This window comes from Plectrocnemia conspersa, unplaced genomic scaffold (assembly GCF_051122295.1).
Source record: "Plectrocnemia conspersa isolate PC_06_02 unplaced genomic scaffold, ASM5112229v1 ptg000012l, whole genome shotgun sequence".
Taxonomy (NCBI): domain Eukaryota; kingdom Metazoa; phylum Arthropoda; class Insecta; order Trichoptera; family Polycentropodidae; genus Plectrocnemia; species Plectrocnemia conspersa.
This window is the reverse complement of record NW_028277176.1, coordinates 30,401,495-30,422,508: the sequence shown is the minus strand read 5'-3', so window position 1 is coordinate 30,422,508 and position 21,014 is coordinate 30,401,495. Positions and strand designations below refer to the sequence as shown.

Below are 21,014 nucleotides of genomic sequence, written 5' to 3'. Positions count from 1 at the left end.
AAAAAAATTAGATTCTGGATTTTAATTACGAGATTTTATACTCAAAAAAATAATTTATCATATAAATCATTTTATTTTATGTATATAATAATTATCGCTTTTGAAAAGTCCAATCATTACTGAATTTTATTAGACGTTCAATTGTGATTTTAATCCTTTGGTTGCTGAAATTTATATATAGGTATTTTCTGATTTAGTAGAAAAATACTGTTCCGACGTCATCATTGAATAATGAATCAGATACATTTTTAATGAACTGTATGTATTAATTTTAAGTGTAAATGGCATTTTTTTTAACATATATTATACATAGTGTACTGATCTCAAGAAGTTTGGCAAGTAAAGAGTTAATTTATATGCAATAAAATACTCCCAATGTTACATTAGTTATAATTTAATTTAGCTGCAAAATACTGTGTTGCGTTTATTTAATGAATATTTAAACATATGTGGAATAGCATTGATCAAATATTGTTGATCTGACACATGCAGTCTGTAATGCACTTCCAAGTAACCTTACTGCTAACTGTTGCTATTATAAGTATTATACATATATCTTCTACCACTTGAAAGGTAACATCACATCACAAGAAGAATACATTATTGATGAAAATGTATTGTTTTAATTATTTTACGACTCTGTCGTTAGTATGAATCCAACTAGTGGTTCTCGACTTTCTCCAGGGCAATTTTTCGGTCGTCGATCGTGTGTCGAATGACACTTTATGAAACGCGATCTTCGGCTGGGCAGGAACGAGAGCCGAGAACGTAACCGAGTGGTTTGATGGCATTCCTCGGGGGATTCCGTGCGAACAAAAGGTTGAAATCCTCGGCGGAGGTATACGTATGCATACGTAGTGTGCGCCAGAGCGTTCGCACGAAAGCCTATATATATATATATACATATGTGTGTGTGGTTTGGATACTTTTGTCGCGATTTCTCAGAACATAGTACGCGAATGAGTGACGATACAATAGCAATCGATTTCGGCGAAGTTATTGTTGCATGTTTATATTTTCGTTCAATGAAATGTGATGCACCGTTTTTCTGAGTAAATGATCAAATTAGTCAATTTAGAGATGCATCTAAATACGAGTAAATCATAGTTATTTTTAATATTTGCGAAATAATAACGAGGTTATTTATGTTTCTAATCTATTAAAAAAATACTGCAGATGCTAATTCGTGATTTTTTAATTTGTATGATGAAAAACTTATTTACAATAATAATCGTTATAAAAGTAAGGCTACAGTTTTTTTGTCAAATGTAAATCATTTGTATCTATCGTCAAATGGACAATTTCTTCATCAATATCATACGTCGAATGTTTTACTGGATATGACCTGAGCAGGATCATTCACATTGTGAGAGATTCTTGATAGAACTTTGTTCCTGGAAAGTATTAGTAATATTGCTGAGTTTGAAGAACAACTTATGAACAATAGAGCATTGATATCAAAGCAAAGGTATATAAGTTATATTAACCGGTATTTTTAAAATCTGAAATAAAAACTAAATAACATACAGCATTAAAAAATATATATAATTTTTAAATAGTAAAGTGATTTTTGCCATATTTTGTAGATTGAAAAAATAAGTTTTGTTTTAGATTCATTGTGAGTAAAATCAGGGCTGTAAACTCAGTGATAAAATAATACTTTTTGATAAAAAAAATTGTGGTTTTCTGTGAAGAATCATATTCTTACTAGGCATATCATGTATTAACCCGTTGATTGCCGAGCTTATTTAAATATCATTTCTAGAAACGCCTTGTACGTAAATTTCATCAATCTTTAGACATATTTTAAATAAATTTCTTTAACGCGAACGTCAATTTTTGTATTTTAACCCTTTGGCTGCCGAGCTTATAGTTATTACTATTTAATAATTGATTTATTACATTATAAAATAAATATATATTATTTATTTCTACAGCAAATATCTTACACTCTATCAAAAATGATCTCGATTCTTTCTTCACTTAACAGACAAAGTAGCAAAACCTGTTACATCTGATTTTGGCAACTAAAAGGTTAAAAAAAAGCAATTCACAGAAAGCAATAAAAAAATATATAAATATAACAACTACAAATATAATTATAATTAAAGTAATTTAAATTCAATAATATCAGCATGCAATAGTTAAATTTTTTATTATAAAATAAATAGTATTTCTTAATGTGTAAAAAAGTTTATTATTTTAATTTTAATTATATTCAATTTTTTATTAGAAGCCATATGGAATCCAGATGGCGGATCATATCGAAATATTTATAATATCAATTTAAAAAAAGAGTTATTATTTTCTTAAATTTTTAACCCATAAAAATGAAAAAATAAAACATTTCCCAATTTATTTATTTAGAAAATGTAATAAACATATAGGATTTTGGCAACCATATGATAAAAAATCTTTTCTATTCTCTTTTTTGTGTCGAATTTGGAAAATTTAAAGTGCTTTTTTTAATAATATTTTTTTACAAATCTTGAAAGAAAATTTTGTATATTTCACTTAAAAAGTATTTTTAATTTCTTATACATAAAATTTAAAAATATTGTACCTTGATACGTTATTAAAAAATAATGACAATTAGCCGAATAGGGAAAAATCTCAAAATCTTCTCGATGTATTCTTTATTTTAATTATATATAGAGACAAAAATGAGTAATTTGTCAATTAAAATTATAATTCTAAAATAAATTTAATAATTATTTCAAATACAATTTTTTTAATGCATATTTTAGTACATATTGAAATAATTCTATATAGTATATTAAAATACTAATAAAATTAATTTAATTCAGATATAATCTTAGAAAAAATACTTTTTTATAATTATTTTTTTAAAATTAAAACACAAAATTAAAATATTTATATTTAGTTATATTTAACATTAATTGAAGGATTAAATTCGACCCATAAAGGCATTTGGTCTAGGAGTTTCAAGGCTCACTTAATTTCCTCTATAATCAATTTGCTCTTTGATTTAATTTTTTAATTGAAATAAATTTTAAATTAAAAATTTTACCATAATCGGATTTAACGATCTTTAATAAAAAAAAACATTTAAATTTATAAATACTATTTTCTACCAAATTTAAAATGCATAATATAGATCAACTAACTTTTATTATTTTTAAATTATAAATCAGTTAAAAAATCCTAGACAAGAAAACGTGGTGATCAAAAATTTTGTACTAAATAAATTGATTTTTATTCTTAAAACAAAAAAGATGTACATTTTTTTTACACATATGGGATATAACGGTTTTTGAGGACAGAATAACATTCGTAGTTTTAATAGGATAGCCACTAAACTACACAGTTTTATATACACAATTTTTCCTTATTCATTTATATTTTCTTATCTTAATCCTATTTTTATCTCTAAATGAAAAGCGATAGATAGCATAATAGTTTATGATATATGAATAATAAACAATGTTGGAAAAAATTAGAAAAAAATATATGAAAATAATTTGATATACTATTAAATATCAATCGCCCTGGGAAAACAATGATTCCGGGCCTCATGATAAAAATGACATTTTATGTATTTTTAACATCGTAATATAATTTTTCAATAAATAATAATAGGTACGAGTTAACCCTTTCTTTGCTACAAATAAATATAAAAATAGACACCGTTGCGACATATTTTATGCGAAAAAAATATGAAAAATATCTATTCGTAATATTTATCTGATAATTAATCGTGTTTTTTTGCTGCTCAATGTTACATTATAGTGAATTTCAAGTCCAGGTCAAAAGCAATAAAATCGTGCCATCGCTCAATATTACGAGTGAGAATCGAATAACGCACATATAAACCGAATTTTGACCAATACGAGAGCGTAAAAAAAACAATTATCCCTTCTCAGAAGTCAAAAATTCACGTCAAAAGCAATAAAATCGTGTCGGCGTCGTCGCAGTGGGAACGCTCGGTAACGAGCGTTCCCACTGCGACGGCGACGGCACGATTTTATTGCTTTTGACGTGAATTTTTGACTTCTGAGAAGGGATAATTGTTTTTTCGCTCACCTTTTGACCAAAATTTGATTTGAATATACTTTGATCAGCCCTCTTATATTATAAATAGTCCATTGAAATATCGGCAAGGATAGCTATCATATTTTTAAAACATGGTACATTTCAAACAACTGATTCATTATTTGAGGTCAGTTTTTACTTTTTTTATAAATATATTATTGCTATGATTTGCGCTACAGAGAACAGGCCCCGGGAATTTATCTACCCCTCTACTTGGCAGGTCTGCTTACCACCACCATTTTCATTATTTGCACCAGACTACTTTTAAATGCACCGTTTAAGAAATTGTGAATTATGTATCTCAAATATTTTTTGTATACAAATATATTTACAATTTTAAATGTTTATATTATAAAATATACATATACAAAACGTATGTTAATATATATACAAAAGGTTAAAAAAACAAAATAATTATCTCTTTACGCATGCGTATAAGCAAAGTCGTTGCATCCAATTAACGTGACTAAGTTCTGAGTCGATCGTGTCGTTTTTGCTTTATTTTATCCTGCAATGACGTGCGTATACGTTCGTACTACGTAGATATGTCACGAAATGTTCAAACTTTCGCACACCGTGAAGTCCGGGGCTTTATTAACATTTAAAAATAATTTCACCTGTGGGAAAAACGCACGCACATAATGATCCTTCTCTGGGGACACATCATCTCGTAAATTAATTACTCTTTGAGTTATATGACTAACGTTGTTGTTATGTATTGTACATAACGTTTCAAAAACAGACCGATTAGATTATCATGATTTATTATCAGATTAATTGCGAAAGCAATTGTCAAGCTTATCACTAATTGACTTTATACCCAGTGCTCCTCAACTCGACTTGTTTTCAGCTGGCGAAAGCGTTTCATTTCAGGTTTTCATCCGTGAAGACAATAACCATCACGCGCTATCATCGCCATCATCATCACCACAACATAGTGATTATTGTGGTGCCGCTCTGATAACTATGGGCGAATCGATCGAACTTTGTGTGTGTATGTAGAAAGCGACATGTTGAGTCCACTCGTCCACTTTCACGGTCATCGCGAAAAAAGAAAGGTGGCAAATGAACACACGTGGTCCATCACGCGTGGGAAAGGTCCTCGGAAAAGCGACTATTAAACTCGTTATAATCTTACCGGTGATTTCGATAAATCAGAGTCATTTATAGGGTAGAAAGTAACGTTTCTTGTCCTTCATATTATTACTGAAGTAATTAGAAGACTGATATTGTCTCTTATATATTATGTAAGATTAGATGAAAGCACTTTAGTCAGAGATGAGTTCACAGTGTCGGAGATTCCGAGTGGGCTTTGTGTTCCCTTTGAGAAATTACACATATGTCGAAGGGCTCGTGCAGCCTCTCATGAGTCGAAATGTTGCAGATCTGCAGCAGCGGGACGGCTATAAAAAGACGGTGCGTGGGCGAGAGAGGTCGTTATCTCTGGGCCGGGTCGGCGACCTCGACCGCCGCCGCTGCCTCCGATGTCCGTCTTCCTCCGGCTCTTTCCGCTCTTCTTCCTCCCCCTTAGAGCGAGCAACAGTTTATTGAAATTATATTGAGCCCCATTCAGCGCCGTTTTGGCGCCTCCGCTATGGCAGTCTTCCAACAACAGGTTGTCTGCCGTCTAGTCTCGTCTCAGTTCGAACGTGCTTTGGGTATTGTCTTGTGGCGCAGAAAAACACAGCTGATCATACAACTTGCTCAATGTTCTGTGGATGCGGCTTTCTACTTTGTCGACAGTTACTTTGAAATCATACAGCACTCAATACAAGTTTGTTTTTACGTACATTTTGTGCAATTATTGTATGTATATATACCTAAGATCGGGTTGAACTCATTGATTCCAGACTGCTTAGCTGAACTTAGTCTGACGTGAAGTAAAAAGTATATGTTTACTTGAGTTCTAAGGGTCGTGTTTGGCATTAACACGTTAACTGCCATGGTGGCCATTATGGCCGGCACCTAAGGTTCGCGCAGGGCCATGGTGGCCACCTATGGCCGGCAAAAACTGAAAAGTAAAATGTTCCCGGGAAGCCGCCGCACACTTCCCCGCTTAGATTTTTATGCATGTATGGCCACCATGGCCTCTTCCAAACATTAGCAAGACAGAACATCCACATTGATGCTACTTTTTTTTTCAATGTGGCCACCATGGCCTCCACCGAACATATCCAAACACGAAAATTTAAAACTTTATTATTTTAATCGAACTCATTGGAATATTTATGTATATATATAACAAATAATACTGTATAATATTTTGAAGCATATAGGTTTGAAAAAATCATCATTGGCTAAAAATATTTATTTTCAAATTATGAAAGTAAAAACAAAATTTTTTTTTTGGTAACCGAAATTATACATATAGTAATAATACAATTTCAAAATAAAAAGATAAGAAAAAAACATATAAACACAATAAAAATTGAATGAATAACATTTTATAAATTACATATTGTTATAGATACATAGAATTATTATTTTTCTACATTTTTTTATGCTCGACATTGAAACAGGGTATGCAATACTGCGGATTGCTTTCGCATCTCCCACAATAGGTAGTTACCCGTTTTGTACGACTTTTTGCATATTTTCGTCCATTAATTGTCACATTTAGTTTATAGCATCTAGCGCAAAAACGACGAACTTTAGCTGCTGGGCCATCTTTTTGTAGCATTTCGTGTCGTGTACTTCTTGGTGGTACTTGGTGGGATTTAGATGCCTGATTATAATTTTTACAGGTTAAATGTAATAATAATTGCTGTCTAAATTCGACAATTGATATTTTCTATATTTTCTTTTTCGTCACCTCCATATACAGCAATCTTGAATTTACAACAGCTGTATTCAATAGTAGTTCGATTGCAATTTTCCGGTACCATTTAACCGTTTTTCGTAAAGGGGTACAATATGCAGCCATTTGATCCGATAAGTCTACTGACGATTTCCCTCTATTATATTCTTCTACCATTTTTGGCTTTTGTTTTATTATTCCTCTTCCAGTTTTTACGTCACAGTATTCATGTGTGTGTTTGGTGGAAAGAAGCATGACATCTCTGGTATCTTTCCATTTTACTATATTAATTCCTCTTTTATTTTGTTTAGCAGCAATTTCTCCTTTTTTCAGTTGCGCATTTGCGACATCTTTTGGGATACCTCTTCGATTGGATCGTAGAGTTCCCAATAAGTGTGAGTCTTCTGTTATTCATTTATTAGCTAGATCAATACTAGTATGCCAGTTGTCTGTGCATATAGTATGACCTTTTTTAAATAACGGTTGACACAGTTCCATCACTACATTTGTAGGTATAGAACCAACAACATTCAACTGTTTGCCTGTATATATTTTCAGGCTGTATGTATATCCCGAGGACATACATAATTTGAATATCTTGATTCCATATTTGTTCCTTTTATGCTTCATATATTGCCTGAAACCTATTCGTCCACGAAAAGGAACCAAACTTTCGTCGATGCAAACAGTTTCATGAGGGTTATAGTGTTTTTTAAAATTATTGTTCAACTCGTCAACCAGATTGGATATTTTCCACAGCCGGTTTTCTGAATCGGAAGTGTTGTTTTTTAATAAGATTTCAAAGCGATTTCTGCTCATCACGCTTGGCGGAAATGTTTGCCGGAATGGAATTTCTTGACTCCAATATAGTTGAATGTTGGGTAGTTTTACTAGTCCCATAAACATAATGAGACCTAAAAATCTCTTAATTTCGTCTTTATCGGTATAAGTCCAGGCATGTAGTCGACTTGAAGGTGTTTGAGTTTTTCCTCTAATACCTGATAAATTGATTTAAGTTAGATAAGAGTATGTTTTCCGGCTGGGGGATGAATCATCCATGATTATTCTAATTTGATCGCGCGACAGCAGGTATATATGTCTTCTCACCATACTTTAGGATACCCGTTGTATTCATAGTCCACTTAAAAGGTTCAGGCACCATAGTCAGCGACTGTTGATAGATTGATGAAAGGCCTAATATAGTTTTATCGTGCAGTAGTAAAACACTGGTAAATATTCGAGGGCGCCATGGTGGCCACTAATGGCGGACACTTATTCTACAGAGCCATGGTGGCCATGGGTGGCGGACACCCCCAATAACACGTTACGCTTGCATTTTTCAACCACTAACTAATTATTTATATCATTTATTATTATATATGCAATATCCAGTCAAAATTCGTTTTGGCCTGGACGGTATTTTTCAAAATTTTGGTTGGCAGTTAACGTGTTAATCGGCGTAACTCCGCTTGTTGAACTGTCGATTGTTTCAAGCCGGAAGCGAAGTGGTGAATAAAGTGAGTGTAGTACGCCATGTTTGTTCTTTCTACTCTCGACTGTTTATCTGATCGACGAGAAAAATTGTTTTTATAAATCGCAAATAACAATTAATTTTATCATAGAAGAATAGGCTTTCTAAATACATGGTTTTAACTTTGGTTGTCTTAATAGTTTTTTCTTGGACTTATCTTTTTCCCTTTATGTTGAAATATATCTATGGACAATAAGCGATTTTTATTTTCCTTCAATAGCTAGGTATTTTTGAAAGAAAAAATAATGTCTAGGAAGTCTTCCATTAAAGGCTTTCTTTAAAACAAATATTTAATAAGTTGATGAAATTAATTTTTCAATGAAAAATCTGCAGCCAGTTGCAGCGCGTTTATTTTATTCATCTATCAAGATAACGAACAATGTTTGTTGTTCTTTTGCTGAATGTGTTTCAATTTTCGATACTGATTAGCAAATATAAATGTGAGAGTGTGTTTATTCCTAAAAATCCATCGATTTCTGGTGATTTAAATTTGTGCTTGAAGTAATTTTAAATTTGCCTCATTTTCGCCATGAAAATAAATAATGTCTTTCAATCTAAAAGATAAATGTCAGGATGAAATTTTACAGCAAAAATTACACACAAAATAAATTTTGCTAACTTAACGTTCTCCAGTTTTTCATGTGTAATTTTATCACTTTTATTTTTTTCCTGGATAGTTTCATCATGTAACAGCTTCAGATCAATTTTATTTGTTCGGAAAGTTTATCGCTTGCAATTCATCGCCAGCAATTAATCACTAGCAGTTTACCGCCGCGTCAATTGTTCGCATCAAACATTTATAGCCAAATATTTTATCACCAGTAATTAATATAAATGTATTGGTCATTTTAAAATGAAAATATGTTTTTTGAATTGTGTTAGGTGTTGTTTTTTTCTTATCGCCCGCAATTCACTGCCAGCAATTTATTTTCAATTGAAAATAAGATGTGTGATTTTTAGCATCCGTGAAGTTTTACTGATGGAATTATAAATAAATTGTTTAATACATTTTAACTAGCCTAGTAATTGAAATTATATTTATATTATTAAAAATATAACTTCACTGTAACAGTAGCGAAACATCCATTTGCTGTTTAAAAACTAATTATAGTTTTTGCACCAGTTAGGCTAGGGTTTGAATAGCAAATGAACGTTTCGCAACTGTCAAATTGAGTATCATAGACATTTTAGAACATTAAATAATGTAATATTCTTAAAATACGTTTTGATTTAATTATTTATTATTTTAGAACTTACTTCGTCAATTAATCAATGAAGACGGTGAAATATGCTAGCGATAATTTGTAGGCTATAAATTGTTTATGCGATCAATTAACGCGGCGGTAAATTGCTGGCGGTGAATTGCGGGCGATAAATTGTCCTTGACTCAATATTTAGTTATTTTTCAATCAACTATTTTTCAATTTGCTTTTCTGCAATATATTGGATTTGTTGAAGTATTTATTTTCTTTTATAACAGTTTTAAAGAAAAGTAAAAAATAATTTTCGTTTCTTTAATTTTTAATTTTAATGAAGAGCCCATTATGGATTTTTCCCAAATTTTTTTTAACAAAAATGTATTCCTTTCTGCACTAGAGTAGTAATAATACACTATTTATATATCCGACATTTAAAGCTTAACTAATTGAATATATTCGTTAAGTTCTAAGTTATATAATACATAAATAAGTACAAAAATATTATCAAGAAAATTTTTTTAATTTAATTTAAAGTCACTGCGAAGTTTAGTAGTAGTTAATTAATTTATACGGCGAGAAATACCTTTTTATTTGCTGATAATGTTGTATTTACTAGTAACAGTGTGTCGTATAATTTATATTAAAATTTTTGTTTTAAATTTAGCAAACGAGTATAGGTTTTTACCCACAATTAATAACATTGTATTTTGAAATTTTAGCTGTAAATCTTGATTTTGTCATTGAATAATACAAAAAAATGCTTTTTATCAGTAAAAATTCACGCGTTTTTTAAAATACAGCTGAGTTTCAGTGTACTATGCATTTAAAATTATGAATATTTTTTGTTTTTAAAGGTTAGAATAATTTATTCTTTAGATAGTAAAACTTTTTTACTTTAATGTAATTATTCTAAATAGCAAGCTTCGATGTCTAATTAATATTTTTTTCAATAGTAATTATCATCGTCATCCACGCGGTTAAAAAAAAATAGGAAAACATAATTTCTAATGATCGATTAATATTATATTTATATAAAAATCAGTAATGCTAATCTTCCAGATACGATAGAAATTTAAAAATATTAAGATTCATATATAATTCAACCCTATACAATCTTTGGAATAGCTGTAATTATGTAGCATCTACACATTTGTGACCTTTATATTATAAAAATCATAGTTATACTCATATTGAATATCACATGGAAGCAATGACTGAATTTAATTATCTTATTTAACCATTGCCACCTAAGATAGTAATATATTTAGTTGCATACTTTTGTAAAAAATGGACTCTGTATAGTGTTAAAATTTAGCAGACATCTTTTAATTGAATCGTATTTGAAGCATTTCTCTAATATTACAATTATAAAGAACAATGGGTGTGGTGAGTGTGTGGTTACTAGTCTATGAAAGTGTTCTACATTTTTAGTTTTTTATCGCCTGAACAGACACTAAAGAAAATGTGTGTTTATTATTGCGTTTATTTATGGTGTCACTTTCGCTCCGTAGCGGTAAATCACGTTAGCATCTTAATAATAAAAATAATACGAGACGTCCTAGTTTCAAGTTAGAAAAATACACTAGACCTACTCTAGCATGTTATTTTTTTTATGGAATTTTGTGAAGTGGATCGATTGGGATGTTATAATCAAATTTATCGTGGGAGTGCTTTATCAGTATAATCTAAATGTTCCATATGGCAAATGTTTCAAATGATACTATAATTACAAATTAAAACATATGTTGACTTAGTTATAGCAATATTATGTTATTAAATCTGTTTAAATAAATGGTGTAAATTAGGTGTAAACTTCTCACAGCTTTTGTCACTTTGTTGAGCTAAGTGCAGAGAGATTTAAGCTCTTCTACTGTTTCTTATACTTGTAATACAATCAGTTGCTCTCCATTCGAAATTTAGTGTTTAAGAATTACAGTGTCCGTATCTTTATGCACTAATCTATTTATTTTTGGCTTTGAAGATTGTATATTATTTTAATATACAATACTAAAATATATTAGTGTATTGTCTACAAATCGCTGTTGGTTACAATGCTAAATAAATTATTTCAATCAAAAACTTTGTCCGTTAAATTTGCTCATTTAACTGAATTTTTCATGAGCGACTCTCAAATTTAATCTTTAGTTCTCGTTCTTGACTCACATCCGCGCAAGTGCTGTGAGATTTTAAATACAAACAACAACGCTCTTATCTCTAGACAAGATAACTATTTAGTCATTTCTAAAAAAAATGTTTTTAATGTGAATTCGGCCGGAACGAATCCGACGACGTCGTGACGAGTCACGAATGTCAAAAGTGTCGCTTTATAAAATAGTCTATGGAAAACGTGACTTTACTTTGCTTTTTCGTTTTTTTTCTACGTTCATCTACCGTGACGTACTAAATATAATAACTATTCGGAATTCGTAATCTCCCCGGGGCTTAGAAAAATTCTTCGGGGTGCCCAAGAGCTTACCCGTGCCTACCTGCTTCCTACCTGCGTCGCCCTTTTATTATTTATGAACAGGTAGAAATGACGGGCACCTGCCCGTTGAAAACCTTCGAAAATGTTTCGGTTATGTCATTCGCAACGAAGATGCATTCGTTCCAGGAATTCGTGTATTTAATTTAGATTTCAATAGCATATTTTTACGCTGACGTCATTGTAGATTTTTATCCAGCTTCGAACCCTTTGATATACGACTGTTATTTCAGTCGTAAATTCAATTTTCCAAAGCACTAATCTGGATAAGAGAATTCAATTTTATTTGGAAAATATACGGTCATATATTTAATTTTGCGCATATGGCGAAACGAGATTATAAATTGATAGCATTGTTTTTTTAATACATATATCGCTTATTCTTATCGTAGATTAAATTCGTTTGAATGGTGCGTTAATGTATTATTAGAATATTTTATTACACAATCAACTCAATTATTTTATTATAGCTGTGTATTTTACTGGTATTCAATAATATTGAAGAGAAATCAAGCTTTCTTAAATGATTTTTTTGTATTAGTAGTTTTATTGCCAATGAATCGGAAGTCTTCTATCTTCTAGTAATTCCAAAAATTCCTAAGCTAGTAGATAAATAATGCTTTGCTTATTTTTTTATATTTTTGGTTTGTTTACAAATTGCCTAAAAATAATATATTCTTATACAATTACTATGTACGAGCTTTTATCATAAATTTATAATGGATCATTTATTTAGTTTATAAACATCTAGTTTTTTATGATAATAATTAAAAAAAGGCAATGCAGCATCATCGACTTATCATATCTTTATGAAACTATGCTTATAAATATCTTGGTTACGTTCGACAGACAGTGTGATCCGCTATCTTGTTTTAAAATGACGGCTATTTAAAAATTGCAACTTCGTTAAAAGCTTTTAAAAATTTAAAATAAAATAATTGTCATTTATATGGGATATAACAGTTTTTGAAGTAAAGATAAAATCCGTAGTTTTAATCGGGATCCGGAAAGTTTATCGTCCGCAATTTACCGCCAGCAATTAATCGCTAGCAGTTTACCGCCGCTCCAAACAAACAAATAAACAATTATTCATTTGTAGTCTAAAAATAAACACTAGAATATTTTATCGTAAAGCAATACATATAATTGGTCGTTTTAAATTAAAAATCAGGTTTTTATATTATTAGGTGTTATTTTTATTTTAGGTAAATAAAAACAGTTTCACTGATATCTACCAGTGTAATTGATAATAAATCGTTTTATACAATTAAACTGACCTAGTTAGTAAAATTATATTCATACTATTGAAAATATAACTTTACTGTAACAGTTTCGAAACGTAAATTTGTTGTTCAAACCCAAACCTAACCTAATAAAGCTCTTAACTAAAAGCGTTTCACAGATATTTTAGATCAGCATATAATTGTAACCTCTTTAAATACGTCTTGATTTAAAAACTTGCAATCAACTAATGAATAAGCGAGTTTGTTTAAGCACTTCTAGATGGTGAAATATGCTAGCCATCATTTGTAGGCTATGCGATCGATTAACGCGGCAGTAAACTGTTGGCGATTACTTGCTGGCGGTTAATTACGGGCGATAAAACTCGTTTTAATCGTATCTCGCATAAAACTTTTATTATTTGGACTAAGTGTGTTTACCGGCTTAATCCAAAATGGTGGCTATAAAAAAGTTAAAAGTTGCAAATTTTGTTTTAAAATATCGTAGAAAGAAAATAATTAAAGTAAAAAATATCATTTATTTAATAATAATTATAAAATACAGATTTAAAAGATTTTTTTAATATTTCATTGTCTTTAATGTAGGATATAATTTTTATTTGTAAAAACAATAATTAATGAATATCGAATGAAAAATGGCAAAATTTCATAAATAAATTCTAGATTAAGAGTAAGAAAAGCCATATTAATTAATAATGTACATATATCAATTTATTTTTTAGGAAACGATAATTGCCATAGTTTTAAAACTACATATAACTTTTTAAAGTTTGATCCACCATCCTGTTTTAAAATGGCGAAAATATTAAAATTATCTTAGAGATAAAAGTATTAAGGTAAAAAAATATATCATCAATATCGAGATATAATAAAAATATTTTTTCTTTAATTAATTAATTTATTTATTAAATCTTCCGTTGTAACCTAACAGGCGTATGCTTAATGCGTTACAACGGGGTATTAACCACCAGACAAAGTCTGAGAATCGGTGATATCTATATTTATATATTTTAATTATTATGTCTACTGTATTTTACAACCAATAGATATCACTGCATCTGGGATCATTATTTTTTAAATAATAGTGCATTTTTGTATAAATATAAATTCTAGTGCTGCTACCAGGGCTCGAACCCACAACCTCAGAGTTTCTAGTCTGAGACGTTATGGACTACGATTTTCCGTAAGGTTATAACAATTTTTGCGAGCATAATAAATACACAAAATCAAATAAAAATTGTAATTTCATAAAAAAATCTTAGAATAAAATAATAGATAATGTTTATCTATAGATATCATTTTTTATGTTATTTATAGGGAATACAACTGTTTTTAGAGAAAAAATATTATATATCTACATATATAAAAGTATGATAAATTGACTCGCAAAATATCTGATAATATTTTAAATAGGCAAAATTAAAAGAAATATAAAATATTTTTTTAATACAATAATCATTTGTATATGTATATATATATTTAGCCATCTCTTAAAAAAAATCAAATTATACTTTGAAAATATATTTTTAATTTGACAGGGAAACTACCATATACACAAGACGCCGATTGGCGTCCGCTGTCTTTAAACGTTCGGCACGATCAGAACGCCAATTGGCGTGACCGGTTGATAAAGTGTTAATCGTATTGCCATAAAACTTTAAAAAGATGAAAAATAGACTTTTTAGATATCGACTTAAATTCTTATCCAGCTCGATCGGAAATCTTATTTTAAAATGGCGGCTATGAAAAAGTTAAAAAATCGCACCTTTGCTATAATAAAAAAATATTTATAACGATTATAATATTTTTTATAGACTGAACTGCTGTAGAAAAATTGACTAAATATTTAGGTTAAGTTCCTTAGCCAGTATGACCTTCCATTTTGTTCAAAATGCCGGCCAGTACAAAAAATAAAAAAATGTAGCCTCATTAAAAATCATAAAAATCAAAAAAACATTTATAATAAAGACCATTTTCGGACGTATTTTTTTATTTTACAAATATGATACTAAATTTTACATACAGATTTGTATACTCAGTATACTCGATTGTGCTATTCGATACAAAATTATTTTTAAAATAATACGTTAGATAATTAATAATAATTTTTATTTTAAAAAAGTAGAAAATTAGTGATTTATAGTCGCAATTCTTTATGCATTAGTTAGCAATGTATAAACTTTTTATATAAACTAATAGTTATTTAAAATAAGTACGTTCTAGAAACCTGTCTAGGTTTCATTCTCCACATATTCAATAAAAAGTAATGAGCATTTTCTATTACTTTTTTGTATGGCAATAAATAAATTCAACTTGTACTATATAGCATAATCAATAATACAGGTATAATGTATATACATATACTAAATCATTGATATATTTGTCAAATAAGTTATTGAAAAACTATGAATTAAACCAAAATCTACAAAAATAAATTTATGATGAAAAAAATAACGATACAGCTATAATCAATGTTTTATTTTATTATTTTATTTTTTTGCTAAAAATTCATAATAATATTTGACCAAAGTATATGGTTTAAGTTATCATGTAAAATATTTATAAGCAAGTTTTCTCATGTAATTTATATCTTTTATATATAAAATTTGATAAAAAAGACACATTTCAGTATTATATATTACACCACGAATTTATTTAAATTGAATGAAGTATAATTTATTCATATTAAAGCCAGTTGATTAAACATATTTTAGTGTATCATAGTGGAAACTATTGTATTAATTACCTTAACATTTAAATTTACCTTAAATTACAGCATTGTTAAAACGTATTACATTCATTTTTCAACTAAATTTTATAAACTGGGCTTTGTAATCTTATCGCGAAAAAGGTGAAGCATTAAAACTAGGAAATCTTAGGTATGCTTTTATCGCTGAGCAAACACAAATATTGACTGTTTTTCTATTAGCACTAGCGCTAAAAATATATTGTTAGTAAATGTATTAGTTCGACGCCCTCGTTAAAAATACATTGTATCCAACTCTCCGACAATCACGAGTCAGAACCAACGAAATAATTAGGCAAACGCAATTACTCTCCATTTCTGGCAGAAACACTACCAACTTTTTGGCCTAATCAGCGTATCCATCGCCGGGTGTTTATCCGATGCAGAGTGAGTTAAAAAGTTTGCAAACTCTTAAAGGCGTCTACCTACCTATGTATACCTATCCTGTAGCAAACGTCGAAGAAGCCCGGAGCGAGTTTTATTTGGGTCGACACATAATTACTTCCCCCACAATGGGAAAGTTCGCTCGGGGGTGATTACACAATGCTCCGAGTCTAAGTTGGATCTTCTGACTTTTCCAGGCCCAGGAGGAGATCCGGTTCCAGCATCGTTGTCGTCGGCGGAGACGAACCCCTGAAGGCGAGGCTTCCAGAAGACGACTTTCCAGCGACGGCTCGTCCGGCAGACCTCGACATGGTCATGATGCACTCGCTAGCTGCTGACCCCGGTGAGTAAAACTCGAGCTTTTCGATCAATTAGTCTGAAGAGCGCTGTCATAGAGTGAGCGATAATTGATCAAGATTGATTACGATGGGGTATTAGATTGGCGAGAAACGAGAAGGGCATTGGTATGATCGAAATTGATAGCTTTTCCTTGTAATTGATGGTGTGGAGGTACCAATACTTTATAAAAATCACTTGTTAAGTATAATTCTTCACAATTACTTTCGGTAAGCGCTAGTGGACGAACAATGCGGGGTACGTACGCGTAGTTTGTTTTTTAACCGTTTTCGTGCCATGATATGTTTCTGACTACAGGACCCCAATGACAGTTATTTTTAAAATTAAAAAAATATATACATATGCCAGGTGTTATAACCTCTTATTACATCCAGTGCATTAGGACTACTTTTAAATAAAAATAATATATAACCATATTGATTATATAATAAAAATATATATTAGCAATGTCAAAATTTTTATATAGATTTTAAAATATATAATCTTGTAAAACTAGATTAAATATGTATTATGCAGATATTCATAGTCATATAACATATATGTTCTTGTCCGCAAAAATCTGTTTTAGTCTTTAAATCTTAACTTAATGTTTGTCACAATAAACATAGATCTTGAATATTTGTGTTAAGTAGATTTTATGATCTAATTAAAACTGACACAGTATTTTATACGTACTATGTAAGATCTAGAAGATCTTAAACCTTGAGTACTAATTGTTGGTTTATTGGGTTTTTCCTAACAGCTGTGAAGTGTTTATATTATTTTATTACATTCCTACTGAAGGTCGCAATTCTATTATTATTATAATCTTGCAAATTATAGTATATCATATTTGTATTTAAGACTATAATACTTAATTAATCTATTATAAATATTCTAATTATATCGGTAAACGCGAAACTCCCAAATTATCAAGGTCAACGAGATATATTGATCAATTCATGCATCTATTTTTACAAAATATACCTAACCCTTTGTTTGAACAATATATTTAACCTTGATATTTTATAAAATAAGCCATACTACTGCTTAAATTGAATCAGATAAAATCTAAATTAATTATACTATAATATAATAATAATACATTTTTCAATCTTGGTTTTTCAGGGGAGAAAAAATGTATAATAATTTATATTTTTATATCATAAATTTATTTACAAAAATAACAATTGTATGAAAGACATTTTTTAATTAAGTACATGCACCTAAAAAAAAATTGGATTCAGTAGTGTACATAATATTATAAAATTGACAAATCATAATGAGATAATGTGACGCTATTTATTACCATTAACACATTACGGTCCGTTGACGCATTTTTGCGTGATAGCGAAACTTATCTTTTTTTATGTTAAAAATAGCATATTTAAAACATTCATGCAGACATAATAAAGATTTACACGATATATTTATAATTATTTTATAGCTTCAAATAATGTGACATTATAGATATATACATTTTAAATAATGGTGTTTTTTTATTATGTTTTAAAAGAATTTGAATAATCAATTATTCATATTTTTGACGTTGTTATTGCGTTTTCACTGTTAAATCCCGCAAGTAACAAGTGCAGGTGTATCAAAAATTTGTAATTTGTTGCGATTTTTGAAAATTTTAAATCGAAAATATTTGGCGAAAAGTCAATCTCGAAATCTCGAATTTTGTTCACTAATCCCGGAATTCATAAGATTCCATAGTTGCTAGTTATAAAATTTATTTATTAATTACACTTTATGTTTTAAATGAACATACAATATGTTCAAGCAGATCGTAAAGATTGTTTTAGTTTATTTCGATCCTAAATTTTGATTGCATAATGCTAAAAAAACAGTGTTAAAAGATTCCTCAGCATTAATCCAGTTTATATGGCCTAATACAGTAACACTATTAACGCCCCTACTCCAACTATAAAAAACCAATGGCACAGATTATAAAACAAGTACAAGTTCCGTTTTTTTACATTATTTTTTTCAAGTGATCGAACGAAATGTTTTAAGAATGAATTAGCATCTCAAATATTAATTAAAGTGAGTGTAAAAACGCAATTGGCTACCAGTGTTATTTTTTGTGTTTTTTAAATAATAAAAAATCAGCATATATATAATCTTTTTTATATTATATTTTCTACTCATAAATTAAAAATAATAATTGGTTTACCAGTGGATTGCCTAATTATATTTTTTCAAGTGCGTATTTTGCATATTAGATAAGGTAACCTGTTCCTTATTATTTGGAACATGTGATATGACCAAAATTCTTTAATCAATTTGCACCGCTGGAACTGGACTATTTCAGACGTGAGATAAGTTTGCAAATTATAAAGTATATAGAAAGTGTTTCGCTGGTCCTTCAAGCCCGATAAGATGCCCTTGCAGCGTGGTTCAAGGTCGCGCGTGGAATAAGATACTCCTGCCTTTTAAGAAATTAAACTATAGTCCTAAATTTAGTATATTCAATTTATAAAACAGATAAATTCCTTGTATATAAAAAAATATTTTACGACTCACAGTTTAAAAATAGCTGTATTATACTATATTTACTTTAATATATTTTATATACACAAAAACACGTAAAATATTTCAGTATTTTATTGTGGCGTCTTTATTCTTATTCAGTAGTGATGCACAAAATTTAAATGCCTCTTGTTACATTTATCATTACATTAAATAAAATAAAGTATAGGACAATCAGGCGTTAATTTCTTAAAAATTATTTATAAAAAAAATCGAAATAAGTATGATGTATATTTATTATAAAGAGACGCCATAGGTTTCGCACAGCTGTTTACTTGTGTATTTGCTGCGTCAGAAAAATATGTTCAATAACTGTTTTTTTTATTGTAATACTACCGTTCTAATATTACATACGCGTGACTAATACGTTACAATGTAAGCTAACATTGTGATAATACAAAACTAAAACCGAGACTGAGAATCAGTGATTTTTAATATTACTTATTAAGTACAGTCAATACATATTACAAACATAAATTAGATTCTGCTTCGGATTAGTCCAATATTTTTCGGACTATATATAATATAATGTAATAGCCGGAAATACCATAATTGTACGAGCTCAATTATTAATTCAGAAATAACGGTATTAAAATCCGTAGATTCTACTCATGTGCTGTATAACTTGTTAAGCTTTAGTTAAATAAAATTTAGTGACACATGGGTTAAGTGGAGTTACAAATCTGCTAACTAAAAAAAATAAACCGACTACAAAATAGAGCTTAAAAACTACCTTTCTCATTATTGATAAACCTTTCTCTTCTTTGCACTGTAATATAACTAGTATAATATCAGATGCTGGATTGTGTAGCAGTTTTTAGGTTTTTCAAATGTATCAAACCTTTGTATGTATTACCATCTTTCTTATGTTATATAAAACGCTTTCGTATTTCTAAAATAGTTATCACTGATATATAGTAATGCTTCGCAGAGCGTAGGCTTCCCAAACCATTCGTTAATGTATTAAAGCATTGTTTTGTTAATAAACGAATAAAATACTTGCACCATTGTGAATTGCATCACGGAACGGTATTGAAGCGGATGGGAGTGTGATTGACCATACTTCCTGTGGTACAGTGTTGCGAACCAACAGCTTTTTATATATAGGAGTACATACGTTCAACAGGTACATAATACATATACAATTTTATGTGGAGTTATAATCAGTGGTCTCCAAATGATTCAATAGGGCAGTTAGTGGTAGTTTTTTTTAATATTTCATTCATTAAATGACATGCCTTTTTCTGAGCATATTTAACCCTTTGAACGCGGAAGTCGCCCAATTGATTTTTTTTTATCTCTTTACGCAAAAATCAGTAAAAAAATGCTTTTCAAGAAAAAACTTTTTTTTGTGAATAAACATAAAATATCATTTTAAATAAATAAAAATTAAAAAATCAGAACATTTAAACACAGTATCAAGGTAAAATTTGCATTTTTCAAAAAAAAAAAAAATTAAATATTATTTTTGATTAACGCGTTCAAAGGGTTAAGATTTAGAATCCACTTTAAAAGTTAACAATATTACGGTTTCAAATATGTGAGAATCAAATAAAGCATATCTAAACCGAATTTTGACCAATAGGAGACCGCAAAAAACAATTATCCCTTCTCAGAAGTCAAAAATTCACGCCAAAAGCAATAAAATCGTGGCGGCACCGTCGCAGTGGGAACGCTCGTTACCGAGCGTTCCCACTGCGACGGCGCCGC

At 29.6% G+C, this 21,014-nt stretch overlaps 1 protein-coding gene across 12 annotated transcripts in view; it reads left to right on the top strand.

Annotated features, from left to right (window-relative positions):
* Window positions 1-21,014, top strand: part of sdt (MAGUK p55 family member stardust) — a 155,582-nt gene that overhangs the window by 93,403 nt on the left and 41,165 nt on the right. For all 12 annotated transcript variants that reach the window (XM_088199131.1, XM_088199128.1, XM_088199135.1 and 9 more), the window contains one exon: window positions 16,631-16,776. In XM_088199131.1, coding sequence (XP_088055257.1) covers window positions 16,631-16,776 — 146 coding nt within the window. The remainder of the gene's footprint in view (window positions 1-16,630; window positions 16,777-21,014) is intronic.